At 41.5% G+C, this 19,796-nt stretch overlaps 1 protein-coding gene across 9 annotated transcripts in view; it reads left to right on the top strand.

Moving 5' to 3' along the window:
- The window catches only part of SEMA6A (semaphorin 6A), a 119,965-nt gene that overhangs the window by 52,452 nt on the left and 47,717 nt on the right, over positions 1 to 19,796 (top strand). For all 9 annotated transcript variants that reach the window (XM_083818207.1, XM_083818209.1, XM_083818208.1 and 6 more), the window contains 8 exons: positions 301 to 438; positions 3,226 to 3,343; positions 8,997 to 9,057; positions 10,629 to 10,691; positions 11,531 to 11,632; positions 14,347 to 14,437; positions 18,292 to 18,411; positions 19,503 to 19,591. In XM_083818207.1, the coding sequence (XP_083674333.1) occupies positions 339 to 438; positions 3,226 to 3,343; positions 8,997 to 9,057; positions 10,629 to 10,691; positions 11,531 to 11,632; positions 14,347 to 14,437; positions 18,292 to 18,411; positions 19,503 to 19,591 (744 nt within the window). In that variant the 5' untranslated portion in view covers positions 301 to 338. The remainder of the gene's footprint in view (positions 1 to 300; positions 439 to 3,225; positions 3,344 to 8,996; positions 9,058 to 10,628; positions 10,692 to 11,530; positions 11,633 to 14,346; positions 14,438 to 18,291; positions 18,412 to 19,502; positions 19,592 to 19,796) is intronic.

The raw sequence follows: 19,796 nt of genomic DNA, 5'->3' as shown, positions 1-19,796 counted from the left end.
GTGGTTTAGGTTGAACATTAAGACAATTTCTTCTCAGAGAGGGTGATCAAGCATTGGAATGGGCTGCTCGGAGAAGCTGTAGAGTCACCACTGGAGGTATGCAAGAGACATGCAGACAGGTCACTAAGAGACATGGTTTAGTGACAAGACTTGGTAGGTCAGGTTGATGCACTTGATGACCTTGAAGGTCCTTTCTAACCCAGATGATTCTATGATTCTGTCCTTTTCATTTGTGCTTTTTATGTTTCCATGTGCAATGGTTGAAACTGAATGACTTATGCCTTTGTTTGTCTTCCACAGGGTGAAGTGAACAAGTAAAGTCTCCCAGCTGAACTACTATGAGGTCAGAAGCCTTGCTGCTATACTTCACACTGCTACACTTTGCTGGGGCTGGTTTCCCAGAAGATTCTGAGCCGATCAGTATTTCGCATGGCAACTGTAAGTATAAGAGGCCAGAGGTCTTCATTTGTTTAGCAGTGATCACTGGACTTCAAGTCAACAGTATTTTGCAATTTGTAAGTGCAATAAATAAAGTTGTTTTTCCTGATTTCTCCCAGATCAACCAATTCACATTCTCAGATACTAAGAACAAGACTTTCTTACATTGATTAGTGACTGCTGCGTGGTAAGCTGCTTGATCCCCCAAAACCACAACCTTTCTCCTCCCCAGACAGACCTTTCAGTAGTATAATCAAACAAAATACCTTGTTTTATCCAGCAGAAAATGAAGGAAACTTTTTTTTTTTTTTTTTTCTCCGTGATCAAGCAATTCCTCACCTGACTTGTGAAACTGTAGTTCTGGATAGCCCTTGTTACATCTCAGGGTATCATGCACAGCACACTGAAACAGCTGAGTTCTAAAATCATAATTGGTTGAGCTAATACAAATATACAGTCTTACTTCGTTAAGCTCTGATGGATTCTATGTTAGCATTTGGCCTTTTTGGCTGAAAATGTAGATTTAAAAACAAACAAACAAAAAAAAAAAAAAAAAAACAAAAAAAAAGGGCAAGACAACGAATCTTTTATAACAGAATATCACTTCTTTGTTACCAGCAGTAATTGGCAGACTAAAAAATCTAGGGTAACACAGACAGCTGCAAGTCAGTACTGAGATTTACTGGCTAAACAGGTGGAGAGCTTTCTCTGCATTTCACTATGCAAGTCAGGCTTAACATAAGTGATTCTTTCACATTTACCACAGCTCAATTATGATTACTCTAAACAAAAGTCTTCTGAAGTCCCAAAGGTTGAGATATTTAATAAGAAGTACTTAGTACGTGACTCTGTAATAGCATGCTAAGGAATAGCAGGTCAGCAATGAATAGGCTTATGTTTAAGTCTACTTTGGACCAGGCATTTATTTTGCATTAAATCTCCTAATTGTCCTTGCTTACTGTGCTTTGCGGGGGCCTGGACACCCTGAAGCCTGTTTGTCTTGGGGAACACAAAACTGAAAGACAGGCTCCCAGTGTGTAGTTGATGTGCTCCAACTGCTAGTAGGTATCTGGATTACAGGAACATGGCAGAACTGCTCTGAAGCAAACCTCACTGAACCCTGTCTGGTGTGACCGTTGGGTCTTCAGCACCAACTTTGTCCCAGTCCGAAAGGGCGATGCTGATTTTTCACATGAAACATGGGGTGACTTCTCTCCAGCATACCATGAAATGCATGTGAACATACAAGCCTCAGCTCCTGCTAGATCAGTGAGCTACAGAGGAAACAGTACTGAATAAAGAAGAGTTTGAAAGTTGGAACGTGACATTTTGTATGTAGGTCTTGGTCAGAAGCATTAAGCTTCTGAACATATAACTTGGTTGGAATCTGATAATTTGTTTCTCCAAGAGTCCTCAGTGTCTGGGGACAGATAAGTTTCTCTTTCTATCATTTTGTTATCAGGCTTTCTGACACATGGCACTCTCAAGTGCTTTGCAAAAGATACACTGGCAAAGTCAGTCCTTTGACCAAACTTGACAGGGAAAATACCTTTGGAGGACAATAGCTAAAAACGCTAAAGTGTAACTGAGTTTCTGAAGAAACAAACTCCATCAAATATCTCCAGGTTTCTGAGAAAACATATTGATGGGGAAAAGGCTCAGGCATGGCTCGATGTTAGTCAAATCTGTATAATGACTGAGCACTAGCACAGGTTGCCGAGAGAGTCTCCCTTCTCAGAGATGTTCAAAAGCCATCTGGACATGGGCTTGGGCAACCAGTACTGGTGGTCCTGTTTGAGCGGGGGCGGGGGGTGTGGATTGGACCAGATGGCCTCCGGAGGTCCCTGCCAACATCAACCATCCTGTGATTCTGTGTATATACTCAGACAGCAGTTCTGCCTTACGGTGATGTTCATCAGAATTTTATCCTCTTGTCTTCTAATTGTCTTTTCATTTATTTAACTGTCTCCCTAGTCTGTGCATCTAGACATCACGATCATGTATTCATGCAATCTAACAGCAAGGTGGATCTTGGTCAAAAGGGTTCACTGTTGTTACAGAGTGAATAAATGCTCTTGCTGATTGGTAGAGAGAGGGAAAAAGTTGGCTTGTTGATAGCATAAACTCAACAGAGGGCTTCCAGTCAGTATTGTTGTCCAGTTGCCAGAAGAACTGCAGTATCCGACTGGTTGCCAAAATAATATGCAGTGACTTTCATTTTAAAAAGTTCAAGTAGTGGTTACCCACAGTTTCTCAGAAATCCCCACAGCTGCTCTACAATAGCAGTCCAATCCTGTAGGAAAGCCATGCAGCTGGCAGTTTGAGCCACGCAGAGCCAAGTCTTTTGCTTTAACCACTACCAGTTCAGTCATTGTGTTGATTGATGGGCCACTGTAAAACAGCTTTGTCCTGCTAGATACATTTTGGCAGCCAGGAGCCAGCATTTAAACTCTGCAAGCAGTGAAAGAAAAACTGTGAGAAGTGCCATGTACCTGTGTGCCAAGAGCTCTAGAGCAGCTTTACATTCTAAAGAAATTCACAGTTTTTGTCTTCTAAAAAAGTAATGACTTTCTTCACTACAACTGCAAAGACTAACCATGCAGAACTGTCCAGCTCTTTGTGCCAATACCTTCCTGCCCCAGGCCATGCTGCTGGGGGAAAAGAGAAACCACATATTTCAGCCACAGCCAGGCACCAAGTTACTCTGTGTTAGCATGGTTTCAGTTTGTGATTCTCTTACATCTTGTGCTTCTTCTCCAGAACCCTGTTTTTCTTGCTTTCCCGCAGATACAAGACAGTATCCGGTGTTTGTGGGTCACAAGCCGGGACGGAACACCACGCAGAGGCACCGGCTGGACATTCAGCTGGTCATGGTCATGAACAGAACCCTCTACATTGCTGCTAGGTCAGTAGGCCTCTCCTTCACCACTCCTTCCTTGCTGCTTGCAGAGCAGAAGAGAGAAGAGGAGAGATATTCTGAGTTCTTCTCTGCTGGGCATGTTATTTTTAGGATTTTCTCACACTCAGAGAGGGGTTTGCAGCCTGTTAGTAAGACATATTGGACACCTTGTTAGTCAGTCAACTAAGGCTTAGTTTTGCAAGGTACCAAGCCATTCCTTTCAGGACTACATACCTCTGCCTCCCTTTGAGTCAGGGAAAAGGGAATTTGCCATATAAGTTTTTCAGTGCTGTGGAATAGAGGTCTGTCCTCATCCTGTAATTTTGCTTGTGCACAAAATTAATTACATATTATGGAGAGTGATTCTGCTAGTGCATAAAAGCATGTTTGGATAAGAGTTGTTAAACTTTAATGTTGCTGGTTTAGGCATATTTTTAAAATCATAAAACAAACAATCAAACAAAAAGTGAGGTGGAAATGTGTTTGCTACAATTCTTTTGATGTACTCAGAAAGGTTAATTGAATTTGGTGTTTGGATTTTTATTTTTATTTTTTTTTGGAGAGCTATATGTGTTGATACAAACACATGCCCCTTTGTAAAAATTGCATATAGAGCCACCCATTTAGTCAGTGTAGCTCAGCATAGCCCTATCAGCCTCGCTGGCGCTACACTGATTTATACAGCTGCCAACCTGGCATAGATCCAACATTAACACTTCCTCTCCCTGCTTGCTGTTAGCAAAGGAGGCTGACGATTTCATAGGGGGAATTACCTGACGGAAACAAGACGAATGCAGGAAGGGCCCTGATTAGCAAGGGTGGGTAGTTCATCTCAAGAGCTCTTGGATCTAGATCCTGTTTGGGAAACCTGCCCCTCTAGTAGTAGCTTATTTCCTGACATTTTTCTGGTCCTTCTCCTCCACCTGAGAAATGTGCAACCTTCTGTGTGCCACAGAGAGCCAGGCTGTTGCTGCAGATGGGAGCATGAGAGGAGGTTGGTGGGATGGCAAGAAGGTGAAGGAACAGATGCTGAACAGGCAGCCCCTCACCACCAACCCTGTCCTCAAAGCCCTTGGTAGCCTCCAGGAGCTTCCTTTCAAATGGTCACTTCCCATCTTCTGCGTGGTCAGGTGTGTCCTGTGGTCTCCCTGTTGACCTCCACTCAGCACTAAGTAATCTGTTGCTTTATACCAGCAGAGTCATTGGGTACCGTTTTTACATAGCTCTTTCTTTGGCTGCTTGAAAACTGCACTTGTAACTGCTCACCTACCCAGGCATTGCAATCGTGTAGGCTAAACACAGCTTCTTCAGGCTTCTCACTTACTTGAGTTTGTATTTCATCCATGTGGCAGGCTTTTGGTCTCTTGCTCTTGCCAAGCCGTGTTGGTTTCCCTGCAGCCTCCACTGCCATAGCTTTTACTCCCAAAAGCAACATCAAGAGCCAGAGTCTTAAAGCCAAGTTGTTGTGGAGTTTGAGGGTTTCCAGCAGAGAACATCATTTTTTTCTGAACACTGCCAGATTGTTTTTTGCTTTTTTCAATACTGCTTTTTTTCCTGACCTTCCCGAGGGGTCATTGCACTTCTCCCTTCTCCCGGGGGTGCAGATCACACATCTCTGATGCCCCGGCTCCCAGCCTGCACTCACATCAGGCCTAGCGCTCGGTGTGGCAGGGCCTGCTCTCAGGATGTGCAGAGAGACCTGCACCAGCCCCTCGTTTTCTCCTTGCCTCAAGTCCGCAACATAGCATGTAGACCAAATACTAAGAGTGGCTGTAGGGCACAAGAATCCCTTCCACAAGGGATTCACGTTCACCTTGCAGATCTGTTTGCGGGGCAGTCTACTGCCAGGCGCTCAGGCCTGGTGCATCTTCCCCCTTGTGCAGAAGCTGCGGTGGCACTGGCTGCAGTGCACCATGAGTGGGCAGCCCCAAGAAAAGGCCACCCTGCACTTTGTTTGTTCCAGCCCAGGGCTTAGTATTTCTGCTGCCTTCAGTGTGATAACAAGCAGGGCAGGGGAGCAGGCTGAAGCCACTTGGAAGGTGGCAGCAGGATTTCCTCCTTTTCATAGCTGAATTCCCTTTGCTTTCCTTATTTGTTTTCCTTTAAACTAGGAAATCATTTGCAGGGAGAAGGTGGTAAATCTGCTTTTGTGGATTTTGCTCTGTTGTGCTCATAGTTTGTTCCCAGACTGAAAGATTGACGCAATTAGAGTCACAGTGCCCAAGTTTCCCAAGCCCAAGCTGGGAAAACCCAGCTAAATATTCTGGAACATGAAACTACTGTGTGCACGAGTTATATAAAGAATGCAAATATTTGGGGTGAATACGTGTATTGGTGTGTGCATATGCATTCTTACATATTCTGTAGCTATACACTTGTGTAAAATATTTTACTATAATAGAAGTGCTTCTATACTCCTTGAGCCTATCGACCTGCAAAGAAAGCATAAAGCCTTAGTCTGTTTTGTATTTACACAAGCAGAAAAAATCTTCTTACATTTTTTTTCCTCTGGTAACTGAGAAACTCTTTGACATATTCTTTTCCCCTTCCACATGTTACTGAATAAAACTCCTACTGGGCTGAGAAACCTGTATGATGTAAGTTAAAATTCAAAGGTCATTTTTAAGTAATAAACTTCAGGGAATTAGTCATCCTTTGGTAATTAGTGTGAATGAAAGTTTACAATACTGCTTTTGTTTCAGAGGCAGTAATACATCTAGAGACTGAAGTAAATGTGTACACAATTGAAGGTGTTTCTTAAACAGTTTTGTAGCAAGATTCATTGCAAACTGCAGCTAACATAAATCCCTTAGCCATCATATCAGGTGTTGCTTTCATGCTTTCAGTATGGCAGTGCTAAATTTACATTTGTACCATTAGCAGAAAAGCAATCAAAACAAATGATTAAACATTGACAGTTTTGTTTTGGTGTTGCCGGTCTTGGGTTTTACTTTGTTTATTTGCTTGTTTTAGAAAATCCAGTGTTTACTCTGCAGATAGTCTCCTCCAGGAGGAGAGGACGAACTCAGGTTTCAGAACTGCTGGCACTTTGTTACTGAGTGACTGGCACAGAACATAATTTCTGTCTGTCCATCATATCTTTTGTCATAGAGTGTGTGTGATTTCTGTATTGAGTACTGTCAGATGTAATTCTGTGTCACTTTGGAAAGGCTTTCATGTTATCAGGCAGAGATAAATTAGCATAACTCAACCAAAACCCATGAAACCATGTTGCTTTGCATCTAGGGTGTCTGAGGTACAGTGTTTAAGGAGCAGCTGTTTTCTTTTTTCTCATGGGAAGGGTACCATCTCGCTGTCTCTCTCACACTCACACACACACACACACACACCCTTTTCTAAGTTTGCCATGCCTCCTCCTCCCACTGTCTTCTGTGGTGGCTGCTTTTGTCCACATTATCTGTCACCCTTCATGTGTGCGTACAAAACAGTTTATTGAGCCTGTGAAGCATTGGGATGGCTCCCTCTTCACTTGCCGTTACACATTTCCAGACGCTGCACCGAGTGGCCAGGGGTCATGCACAGCCGGTGGCATGATTTAAATTCCCTTCCTCCACAAGATTATGCCATGGCAACAAAACTCGGTTCTGCTGACTGGAGGTGGGAAAAACGGAAGCTCTAGGATTAAGTCAATTTGTGTTAGAATAACTTAATTAGCAGCGAGCTGTACACATACCACAGCTAGTAGATAGTAGGAGTTGGGCAGCAGTGGGAAAAGGAGGGCAAGGACAATCTGGTATTGTCTGTGGCTGGAGAACCTTCCCCATGATCTGACAGCTCTCTCCCTCTCTACTGTCATTGTCAGCAACTTTGTTTCAAATGCAGAATGAGAAAAGGATATGTAATTTGCCTGATACTAACCCTCTTTTAGATGATCCCGTAACTCAGAGTCTGAATTTTCTTTGATCTATTCCTTAAACCAGAAAGAGAGCCCCCTGAAAGATGTTTTACTGAGGACGGAACTAAGCAACTCAAGCCTCTTTCTGAATAACATCACTGTACTTTTAATTGTCTTGTTTATAAAGAAAAAATCTTAACTGCTGTAAATTAAGACTGATAATTAAAATCAAGAGCTGTGCTGGAAGAACATTTTTAGAGATCCAGCAGCACCTAATTTGCAATTCAAGAGACTTTGTTCCCACTTTTATATAGTAGGAGTAACAGCAACAAAGAGCAATGTACATAAAAATGGAATCGTGCAGTAGTCTATAAAACTGATACAACACTAACTGGTAATCTGAGCCCAGCACCAACCCTGACCACTGCTCTGCCAGTAAAGTCAGGCCAATAATAAACTGAGGCATTAAACCAATCTTGAGAGAAAATGACAGTTCTGGTTTTACAGAGTCTGGAGGAGAAAAAAAAAACAACTCCTCAGTTTGGTGTCTTAAAAAGTAAATAGCCTCAAGTGCTGTAGCAGACAGTAGGTTTTAAAAAGCCAGTTCCATGTAACAATGCTGCCTCTTTTCTCCGCGTGAGAGAAGTGTTGCTAATTCTTGTTTAGATAATGTTTTGTGTTTGCTTTATTTGAGAGAGAGCACTGTTTCCCCCAAACTCAATAAAGTGAAGCTAGTCTTAACAGCAGAAATTTCTAAAATGGAAGCAGTCTGTAGTCTATATCTTACTTTCAGCAGACGCCTGTGTAGACCCCTCTAATGCCCTGGATCATTCTCCAGTTGCACAGCTTCCCACATTTTGAAAAAAAAGTTAGTGTTATTTCAAGGAGAAATGAGATACTCAATATTTTTTCTCTTCGTTCCCAATTTGGTGTGGCTGTTACTACAATGTTGTAACATATTTTTTTTTTCAGATTTTAGGTTCAGAAATGTCCTTGTTCTCAGTTTGTGCAGAAAAGAATATTTAAAAATGCCTCTTTGCCTGAGTAGCTGAGTCTATGTACTCTTTCCAAAGAGAGATTGGCAGCTAATTGTAGAGAGAGTCGGGCTCTCAGGAAGACAGAAAAACAAATGCAAGCTTAGAAATGTGAACTTTTTGCAGAGGAATATTTTACAGTTTAGTTTGGCCATCAGTGTGTGAAGAGAAGAATGATTCCTAGGAAGAGTTTCATGGCTGTCAGCCTTTTGCCTACCATATTGTCAATCAAATAATCACAGCTGAGGTTAGACACATAATTAGAAAGAAGGAAAGAAGGAAAGAAAAAAGCATTAACCTCTTTTTAACCCTGAATGGCTAAATATGACACAGTGACTGCTAGCCCAGGATGCTGGCAAAAGCTGTCACAGACTATTGCAGCTGATTTCAGATACATAAAAGCATCTGCATGCTAGACCGTGGCATCTGCTCTAAGTCCTATGGATTAGAAAATATATAGGGCTCATCTCCTTTGCAAAATATTATTTGTTGAAACAATCCCTTTTAAGAAATAATACTGCTTTGAAATTTTGTAGAATTTTCCTTTTTTTTTTCTTCCTTTTTTTCATAATGGAAAGGAAGATAGTTTATATATGGAAGTGCTTTTCTGGGAGGAGCATGCAATGCTGTTGGTAATGTTTCCTGGTGAGACCTGTGATCCTTTTTTGGTATGGATTATGGATTACCTCATGATAGATAATTCTCCTCATAATAAATTAATGGTTTGACTACTTCATTTGACTTTGGATTCATTTGCCTTTGTTTACAGGGACCATATTTATACTGTTGATATGGACGCATCACATACAGAAGAAATTTATTTTAGCAAAGTAAGTAGCTTTTATCATCTTCCAGGAACCAAGGACACTAGAACGAGCTTCAAATAAATAGGAAGATAACATTGTTTCAAACAACTTGCCAGCGCTGCTATAAAAACTGTAATAAGCAAGTAAGATGGCATTGCTAATCATATTTGGGGAAAGCTAGAATAGCAATCATGTCCTCTGTGAATTTCTGATAAGTGTTTTATCTGGGCTGATAAGCTATCCATACTGAAGTACGGCGCAGTCCCTGATGGAACATACGTCAAACATATTCATTTATATTCAGCAGCTTTCTATAATGGCTATACTATCCCAATTAAGTATACTGAAACTTTCATCATAAAAAGCAAGTGCTATTTACATATTTTCATGCACACAAATTCACTCATGCAAGTACTCACTAAATAAAATCTTATTATAGCATCACTTTGTAGATGTATTCACATTATCTCCATGGGAAGTTACATTCAAATTAAGAAAGAGCTTTGTCTGCATTACCACATTGCATATTAACATAAACATGCTAGAAATAATCTCCCTTCAGCTCCTTTACATTGCACTCACTTTATGTAACATGTGGCAAACAGCCTTGGTCCAGCAGACGACCATATCAATTTGACCATTGGGTGGAATCTGCTGTAGGAGGAAATAGTGTTTCATTATAGCTATGAAAGATGCTGAAGATGAGTTTATGCCTTGCTGCTCTTCAAAAAAGTGAGGTCACAGGCTTGTCGTGAAAATGAAAGCAATGTTGCTACATCCATGCTTATTCTTTCAGTTTGAGGTCCTTAAGCAAATGGATAGTGCATCAGTTTACTAATGGGAAACACTGTCAGGAGGAAAGTCATGGTTAGAGTGTCTAAGGTGTTACTACTATCTTAGGCCACGCGTTCTTAAATAAAGTTTGATTATAATTAATCAGCCTACCATGTGTAACATTTTCTGGAACTCACCATAAAATAAATAAGTAAACAAACAAACAAACAAACAAATAAATAAAATAATAAATTAAGGCTGGGATTTACCTGTAAGTGTTCCAGAGGAAGAATATTAGTGGATAAAATCAGCACTATCATGATAGGTTGAGCACTCTCTGAGCCAGTTGGTTAACTTGAAGTGATAAGAATTAGCAGAATTGCAGTCTCTTTGCTAATCTAAAACATTGGCTTCCAAAATACATACTCCTTTTAGGTTCCAGTCACAATATATAGTCCATAAATGTTTATTCTGATTTGCAATTTGTTATTATTACAAATTAGAAGAAGAGAGCATCTAGTACTTTTAGGAAGGTGCTCATATTTTCAAATGTTAGCCTGGTGTTGAATCCAATAGTTTTAGGCTTTCAGAAAAAAATGGGACAGATTTCTGGTCTAATGAATAGGCAGCGACACAAAATTAAGTGAATGCTCCACATCACTGATCTTTCATTGTTACGGTGAATTAATCATGGAGAAAAGGTGTGGAAAGCTTTCAACAAATATATGTTCAACAGTAAGTCTCCCCTAGGGGACTTGTACTTCTGAAATCAAATGCAACAACCTCTGGGCTCTAATTGATTTCTTTCTTGATCCTTGCAGAAATTGACATGGAAATCTAGACAAGCTGATGTAGACACATGCAGAATGAAGGGAAAACATAAGGTAGGCAATTTTCATTTCTTCTGCATCTGCCACTTTAGTTTAGCTGCTTCACTACTATCTTAGCCTGCTGTCTGTGATGTGGAATGGATCATGCTATTCACTTCTCTGCTTGTAATTGCTTTTTCCATCAGCCTACTGAAGGCTTTAATTTGCAAAAATACTTTACTTTTAATGTGATAAAACATTACGACAGGAGCCACAGCAACATCCTGAAATGCTTAGAGCACTGGAGATTTTGAATATAATGCCAAATGTCCTGATTTTGCTTAACATTGCCTCAAAAGCTAAATGCTGCTGTCCATGCTCCTGTACAAGTTTACTGAGAAGTTGTGGAAGCATGACTGTGTACAGATATAGAAGCACTGTTTCTCACACCAGTCTTCCCTTAGTGTAGCTTATGACTAACACATGTCGAGTCAGAATTAGATGAAGACTCTGATTCTTTATACCTGCTTCCTCTTCTAGTTAAAGCTGCTTTATACCAGTACATTGCATTGATGATGGTGTTGTCTTACAGCAACATAGATGAGAAGATTAGATTTTCACTCTTGAGGAAGGCAACAGTGTTCAAACAAAATTATGCTAAGTGAACAATAGCAGAATCTGAACTATAATATGAATATCATAGCCTCAGTTCTGTGTAACCATTTTCACTAGAATGGAAATCAATTGCATCTTGCTCATTGTCAATTAAACACAGCTGAAATAAAGCCCAGAATATCACAGTGACTACCAGCCAATTTCATTTTAGACCTGACGATGAAAGATCATACCAACAAAATAAAACCAGACAACCAAAATACAGTAGTTTAAATATTTTTTTATTATTTTTTCTTCAGGATGAATGTCATAATTTTATTAAGGTTCTCCTAAAAAGAAATGAGGATACATTGTTTATCTGTGGAACAAATGCATTCAACCCTTCTTGCAGGAACTACAAGGTATGTGATCTGTTTGTGGGATTTATGACCTTTCTTTCTGTTGGATTTATTGTGACTATGCTGGCAACAGCATGATGTGTGTCATTCAGCAGTTCCTCTTTCAACCCTGTAGCATTTATTCTGATTTGTTTCAATGCTACAGAGCTCAATGTTGATTAGATTTCTGAGGACTGCTTGGATCGGTTACCTGCTTCTTTGCAGCTCCCACACATCAGAGTTTATTGCCACTTTGCATTGCCCCCCATAAGTGCAAAGACCTTCAGATTCCTGCTTCCAGATGCAGTGACTCATTAAAAAGTTCCTAAGCTTGCCACTGACACCCAGATCAACACAGGCTGATGTTGAGCATTATCTCTGGGGTAACATGCTTTATATGTCCCTGTGGTCCTGTTTTCCATCCCAGAGCCAGTTCTGAAGACACTTAAGGAGTCAGTGCCCTATAACCTGGGAAGATTAGTATTGGGAACCTCACAGATACAGAAGTTGTAAAGATTCTGCAGTGTTACATACTGTAGCAGTGCCTGACAGCAAATCTCCACAGGTAAAGACACAACAGCAGGGCGGTTGTGGATATTGGACATTCATTCAATGACCCCAGTTTCTTCTTTTGACATAGTGTGTCTCCATCATCTTCATATTGGAAGGGTCCATCTATTCAAATATTTCCCATTTTCTCAGCCATGCAGCAATATAATGTGATACAACCCCCATCAGTGGACATCTTTGGAGTAGCTGTGAAATTAGTTCAGTTAGGCCTTGATATCTAGACTTTGTTTTTTCAGGCACTGCTATGTCTCACAGGTCATTTCTTATCCTTCGAGAAAAAGAAAATTTAGCTTCAACGATGCTGCTTCTAATGAAATCATGGCTCAATTCTCATTCTCTTCAGTGTTGTCAGATTAAGAAACAACATAAAGACATTAACATTGAGGAAAACAGCTTCCAGAGTGGTATTCACTGTGACTGCTGCTCTTCCTTGCTTTTTCTGCACTGCTGATTTACCTTGTTTAGCCATTATAATGGCCATAGTCTAGGAAACATATTAGAGGAGTTCATCACAGTCTTTTCTTTTAGTCTTTGGAGGAAGAAGCAGATTTATTCACATACGAGCTTGCATCATGGTAACCATTTGATACAGATGGCTGGTGTTCTTGTAACAGCCATCTCTCCTCTTCTTCCTCTCCTTTCATCCCACTCCTAGTGTGCAGCGAGGCTTCCTGGCTTGAGTGCAGTATTCAGTACTACAGCACTGTTTTGTTATTGCTTCATGCTCCATGCCATTAATGCAGCTAACAAATCTCTAACAGCCACCTTTGTTGGAAAGCTGTCTTTTAATACAACTGCAGATCTCCTTGGCATCTGGTTGTGGGGGTTATAAATGGCCCTCCTAACCATTGCTGCAGGCATCTCATTCCCCTGATGCATGGCCTCACCTGTTGCTAAGCTGCTGCTGCCCAGGCAGTAATGCTTCTAGGAGTCAGAGCAGGTCACCCCGACACCTCCCTTGACCTTTCCTCTGTAAATTTCTGAATTACAGAAAGAGAGCACTAAAGAGGTGCCAAACAGAAAGCAGGGCTGTCCCTCCTCACTGCAGAGTGGAAGTGCAGAGCAGTCTGCAGTGCTGAGATCAGTACAGGGAGAGTTGCTTGGGACTGCAGCTCATTTCCCCCCATTACTAACTGAAATAATTTTCTATCCTCAAATAAGTGCAGCTAATTCCCTTCACAGTGGGTTTTGACGGAAAAGACACATGACAGAAAACAAATGCTGACAGATCATCCCCACTGGAGGACTTAGGTGCTGTAACGTACAACCTAGAAGTTGGTGGGAGTAGGTGATGGTGCCAGATGGGTTGTTTTTCATGCTTTGTGAATCTGTACTGTATGTGGTTTTCATAGCGTGAGCTCCTCCAATTACTTGAGTATGCTAGGGAGATGCTTATTCCCAAAATACTGCAGTATAAGAATCTTAAACAGGTAAGAGCTGTACCTTTTCCAGATAGCCTGCTAAACCCTCTTGAACTTACTGCAAAGTTGATCTGTGTATTTGTATAATTATCGGTGCCTGGGGTGAATTTGTCTCCCAGGAGTTACACTTAAGCCTCAGACTTCTGCACAGATTAATTCTTGCCTGATGGTAAGAGGATTTCTCCGTGACACAGACTCAACTGATGCAGTAACACTTGGAGAGCATCCTTCTGAGTATGTAAATCAAGGAAGAGAGCACCACTGTTGTGACTAGAGCAGAAGGATCTCCGGACTTTGGAGAGAAAAATGCATGCGCGGATAATTGTCCTAGTGTTGTTTCTCCTCACTACTATGGCTTGCAGTCTTTTGCTGTGTATAAGAGTGCTTCTGTTGGATCACTGCTCAGGATAAATTTTGAGCCCGTGCCAGAACCACAGACCACATAGCCTGCTGCAGTTCAACAGGAAGCTTGTGTACAGATAAAATATTGACTGAAGACTTTTGTAAAATGTATGTAAAAAGTAGGAGTGATTAGCTCTGAAAGAATGCCTGACTTACTGGACGCACTTTTTTCAGCCTGATTTTATTTAACACTGTGATTTTTGTCACGTTCTTCATTCATAGCCAGGAGCACAGTTGTATAAAAAACTTTCCTCCCTGCCCAGAAATGAAGAAATGCTGCCATAATCCTGGTCTTGGGTAAGAGGTTTATTTTCTATATCTGAGGAGCTCCCTTTTGTTTTTCAGATGGATACACTAGAGTTCCTGGGAGATGAGTTCAGTGGAATGGCCAGGTGCCCCTACGATGCAAAGCATGCCAACGTTGCGTTGTTTGCAGGTAAAGAAGAATAACTGAAAAAAACTCTTTTGCTTTCCTGCCTGTAGCGCAGACTTGGCCACGGTACTGTGTCTCTTGAGTCCAGAATGCCAAAATCTAAAAAGTGGCAAAGGGAGTGAATAATGACTAAAAATAGGGGCCATTAGGAAATCACTTGCACAGGAAGCCTTGCCTTCTCTAGGATTAGTTTCACTACCACAAACAACTTTGCTCGGAGCCTCAGTTTCCTGGCTCAATATTTCAGTATTTCCTGGATTTGCGATAGTATCATGCCAGACCTGTGTGAGGCACCATTTCTGGCAGTATCCTGCTTCTACAAAGGACAAGGACAAGGCTTGTATGAACTTTGAGGAGAAGGAGGCAGGATATGCTCTTTAACAACTCTAAACTTAAGTTGGCATTCATAATAAAAGAAAAAGAATGTGCTCTGATACCACCTTTCCTAGATCTAAAACAGGAAGGGAAGGTGATTTTATTTTAAAGCAGAAAACATCATGATGTTCCATTACCAGCTTACTAGCCAAAGGAGAGAAACCTGTTGGTTAATGATGATTTATGCTGCATGCAGCAGAATACAGTTAATTCTGATTTCTACTAGAGTAGGTAAAATAGGGAATGCTTATTAATGGGGTTAGTTTGAGCTGTTGATTGTGAAATGGTATCTCAGTATCTCTCTTCATGAATTCCAGATTAAACTGTTTCTTAATTGAAGTTCTTTTAGAGTGAACCCTACCAATCTTTTATTAATTTGGCTGTAAAATGGGTGGCAAAGGTAATACAAAAGCCACCCATGATAACATCAATCCTCTTCAATAGGTGTGCTGAAAGCAGTGACTTGGTTCGTATGTGGAAATATTTTAGCAATTCCTCTGAGGGTGTAGGAGTTTGTATGTATTGCAGCTATTCTTAAGTAAAGACCACGTCTGTGGCCAAAGTACTGTATTAGCCACTACTGTGTTTGAGCTGGCATGATCTGCTTTACGAAGGAGAGATTTCATAACAAGTTGCAAAAAATATTTTTGTTTCCTGTAGTGTATATCAATGGTTCCTTTTGTTTCAAAATAATAATGGTCGTGATGATGGTGTTACTATGTAATTTCTTAATTCTAGTTAAAAGATCATAAAGTAGAAATTCTCTGTAGCAGGTAATTCATAAACCACAAATACAGAAACACACCTTCAGAAAAAGATACATCCCAAGGTTAATTCCACAATTCCTATCCTTAGGGCAGTCTGAGTCACCTGTCTGACATGCCTTGTTCACCACACTGGCCAGAGAAAGCATTTAAGGGCAACTTAACCTAGACATTTACCTACATGCAACTGAAGTTAGGTAAAAAGAGTACCACTCTGTCACTGAAGAAGTCCTCACATTATTTGAAAATTAAAATAAATTTATAGAAATCATAATTCTATCTCTTTACTCTTTTACTTCAGAGTAAAAATTATACTGTTCAAATAAATTTAGGGGTCGGTGCTGGGTCCGGTCTTGTTTAACATCTTCATTGACGACCTCGATGAGGGAATAGTGTCTGCCTTCAGCAAGTATGTCGATGACACAAAGCTGGGAGGAGTGGCTGACATGCCAGAAGGCTGTGGTGCCATTCAGTGAGACCTGGACAGGCTGGAAAGATGGACAGGAAGAAACCAAATGAGGTTTAATAAGAACAAGTGTAGAGTCCTGCACCTGGGAAGGAACAACCGGACATATCAGTACAAGCTGGGGGACAACTTGCTGGAAAGGAGCTCTGAGGAGAAGGACCTGGGGGTCCTGGTGGATGACAGGTTGACCATGAGCCAGCAGTGTGCCCTCGTGGCCAAGAGGGCCAGTGGGATCCTGGTGTGCATTAAAAGGAGCGTGGCCAGCAGGTCGAGGGAGGTGATCCTCCCCCTTTACTCTGCCCTGGTCAGGCCTCCCCTGGAGTACTGTGTCCAGTTCTGGGCTCCCCGGTACAAAAAAGACAGGGATCTCCTGGAAAGAATCCAACAGAGGGCCACAAAGATGATATGGGGCCTGGAGCATCTTCCCTGTGAGGAAAGGCTGAGAGACCTGGGTCTGTTCAGCCTGGAGAAAAGAAGACTGAGAGGGGATCTCATCAATGTGTATAAATACCTGAGGTGTGGGAGACAGAGGGATTTGGCCAACCCCTTTTCAGTGGTTTGTGGGGACAGGACAAGGGGTAATAGCCACAAGATAGAACACAGGAAGTTCTGCACCAACATGCAAAAGAACTTCTTCACGGTGAGGGTGATGGAGCGCTGGAACAGGCTGCCCAGGGAGGTTGATGAGTTTCCTTCTCTGGAGATTTTCAAGACCTGTCTGGATGCCTACCTGGGCAACCTGCTGTAAGGAACCTGCTTTGGCAGGGGGGTTGGACCCGATGATCTTTCGAGGTCCCTTCCAACCCCTTCAATTCTGTGATTCTGTGATTCTGTGAAATCCTTACAGAATATATCTGCTAAAATCACTGTTTGATATGGCATACATATCGATCCCCATGATAACGTTTCAGAGTGCAGCAAAAAGCAGTTTCAGAGCAGTTCAGGGCACTAATCCAGCATATTTTAGTCTGCTGGGTGCATTTACAAGAATATGGCTCTTCTTGCAGCTTGTAGCTATTTTAGATGGTATGTGTGAATTGTAATTAGTCACATGGTCTTCAGGAACTTGGCAGGAAAGAAAATAAATGTGTGATTGTATTAACATGCGTTCAGACATCCATAGCTAAACAATTCAGCTTTTTATTCTATTTTAAATTGTTTTTAGTATCTGCTTTTATTTGCAATTATTTTTTTCTGGTTTTGCTAAGGAAAAAAAAAAGCCATTTCTAAGTAGCCAAATGATGATTGGAATTGCAGGGTTCAGAGCGAAGAGTACAGTCCTGCTAGTAAAAAAGCAGTTATGATTTTTAAACCCTGAGCTGAAATTAAACATTGTCTTTAGGTACAGTAAGGGGAACTTTTTATCGCAAGGGGCTCTCTGCTTAGTCCTGCATATGCAGTCAGTGCCTTCAAGGCCCAAGACAATCTCTGTCAACCTAGAGGAAGGCTGTTCTGATTTTTTGTAGACACAACAGAGACAAGCTGCCGGGTTCACGCCATGATGCTTGTGATACTACCAGCCACCGTGGTTCCAAGGTCTGTCTCACAAGTGAAAACAGCCCTGAGTTATCGTGACCTGCGAACAGTTCTGACAACAAGTATCAATTTAAACTATTGTCGGAGCTTGTGCTTCTACATCCAGATACTTTTGGTTGTCCTTGGGGTGCCATTTTGTAGGCCGTTTCTTATCACTTGTCCTCCAGCCTTGTTTAAAGGAGAAGAATGCATAATTTATGTGTGAAATGTCTAAAACACGTTTTAGAAGAGAAACATAGGCAATCCTCCTCCATGTCTTTGCATCTCTGCTTCACCTGGGCTCTCTATACACTATTTAATTTTTGGCTAGTGACCTTTGGCCCAAAAGTACTCACAGAGGGAGAAACTTGAAGAAGTGTCAATTAGCTGGCAGTCCCCAGGACCTGTCTGTTTTGTCCTCCTGGTTAAAACCAACAGTTCTGTTGAGGCACCTCCATACTTGTAAGCAGAATTTATAAACATTGAGCTAGAGACATTTCCAGATAAATTGGATAGGGTAGATTAGTATGCCTTAGCTAAACCAGTGAAGAACTACTTCATAAAGTTTCTTCTCCCACAACATCCCTCTTTTTAAAAATTGATGTTCGGTTCTATTTACCTTGTTGGATTTTTTCACTTCAGTGTTCCTGAAGGAGTTTCTCATTTGATTCATAAGCAAAAGTAATTACATTTTTCCTATCACTTCCCACCTTGTTTCTTCTTTCCTTCCTCCCCAGACGGAAAGCTGTATTCTGCCACAGTGACCGACTTCCTTGCGATAGATGCAGTCATATACCGGAGCCTTGGAGACAGCCCAACTCTGCGGACAGTGAAACATGACTCAAAGTGGTTGAAAGGTAGATAAACAAAAAACAACAACAACAAAAAGAGAAAGCCACATCTCTGATGACAATCCTGGATTCCTGACAGACCTCTCTGTCATTTCATTTCAGCCATGGTTTCTGACAAAAAGAAGGAACTAAATTGCATCTCTTTACTTACGCTGATCTATTTATCTCTTTTCCTCTTCTATCAACTCCAAGTTACTGGTCTTGGCAGAAACTGTGAGCATAGTAGACCAGAATATATTCCAGAGAGCATTCCACGCTGAAATCATCAATTTACAGCTGTTGGATGTGAAGACTGGAATTTGCAGGGCTCACTGTACTTCATGTACTCAGGCTCTGTTTGAAGTAAACCCTTCCTTGGGAGCGTGTTAGGTACAAGCAAGGGCTTCATGAAGGACAGAAAAGTTGTCCTGAAGCATTAAGATTCATCAATGAAAAATAAAATTATGGGAATATTGCACAAAGGCTTCCTTTTCTAGTTCCTAGGTACCGTGCAGCTGCCATTGAATTAAGCAGTGCGTGTTCTAAATGCCCTCATTGTTAAGAGCACTGCTGTTTTGCTTCACGTAGGCGTTATGAATAGTTAACATTTGGAGTGATTTTAATAGTGAGCAAAACTTAAGTTTGAAGGCTTTTGCTGCATGCAGAAATGTTTTGCCAGGTGTTGACTTTAGCTGTCCCGCTTTGCTTGTTGCTGCAGACATGTATGGGCAGAAACAGTTACGGGGCTTGTTAATCCCTCCACACACAGCCTGCAGGCCATAAAGAGCGCTGTTTGGAGCCCTCAGGCATGCCATTACATATTGCCTCTCTACCTTTCCTTGTACACCGTGCAGGGCAGACACAGCAGCGGCTAACACCTCGCTGTCTTGCAGGGACTTTCCCCAGGCTGGCCCCCAGCTGTGCTGCGTGTCTCAAGCAGTGGCTCCTCTGTGGTGGTGCCGCTGCCACTTCTGGCAACTGAGCGAGCTTGCCTCACATGGGCATGTAATTGTTGATGTTTAGTGCAAAGGAATTTGGCTTTCCTTTGCACCCATAGTGTGTTTGCATGCTGTATGCCATGCACAGTGCACAGATAGGATGTCTTCTCTTTTTTCCAGAACCATACTTTGTCCAGGCAGTGGACTACGGCAATTATATTTACTTCTTCTTCCGGGAAATAGCAGTGGAGTACAACAGCATGGGAAAGGTAAGGGCAAAAACATTGCCTCAGATGACTTAGTGACATTCGGGAGGAGAAAAACATATGCTATTCTTCGACCAGTGCTTTTAGGAGTGACCTTGAAATGAGAACCATAAATCACGATGACAAGGTCATCATTTTGAGAAGATTCTTATTGCTTAAGCCAAAAGGTGGGTTGGAGTGAAACATTGCACTGTCTTGAAAGGATACA

The sequence above is a fragment of the Anser anser genome, assembly GCF_964211835.1.
Source record: "Anser anser genome assembly, chromosome: Z".
Lineage (NCBI taxonomy): Eukaryota > Metazoa > Chordata > Aves > Anseriformes > Anatidae > Anser > Anser anser.
The sequence above is the reverse complement of the archived record's forward strand: the minus strand, read 5'-3'. Positions and strand labels throughout refer to the sequence as shown.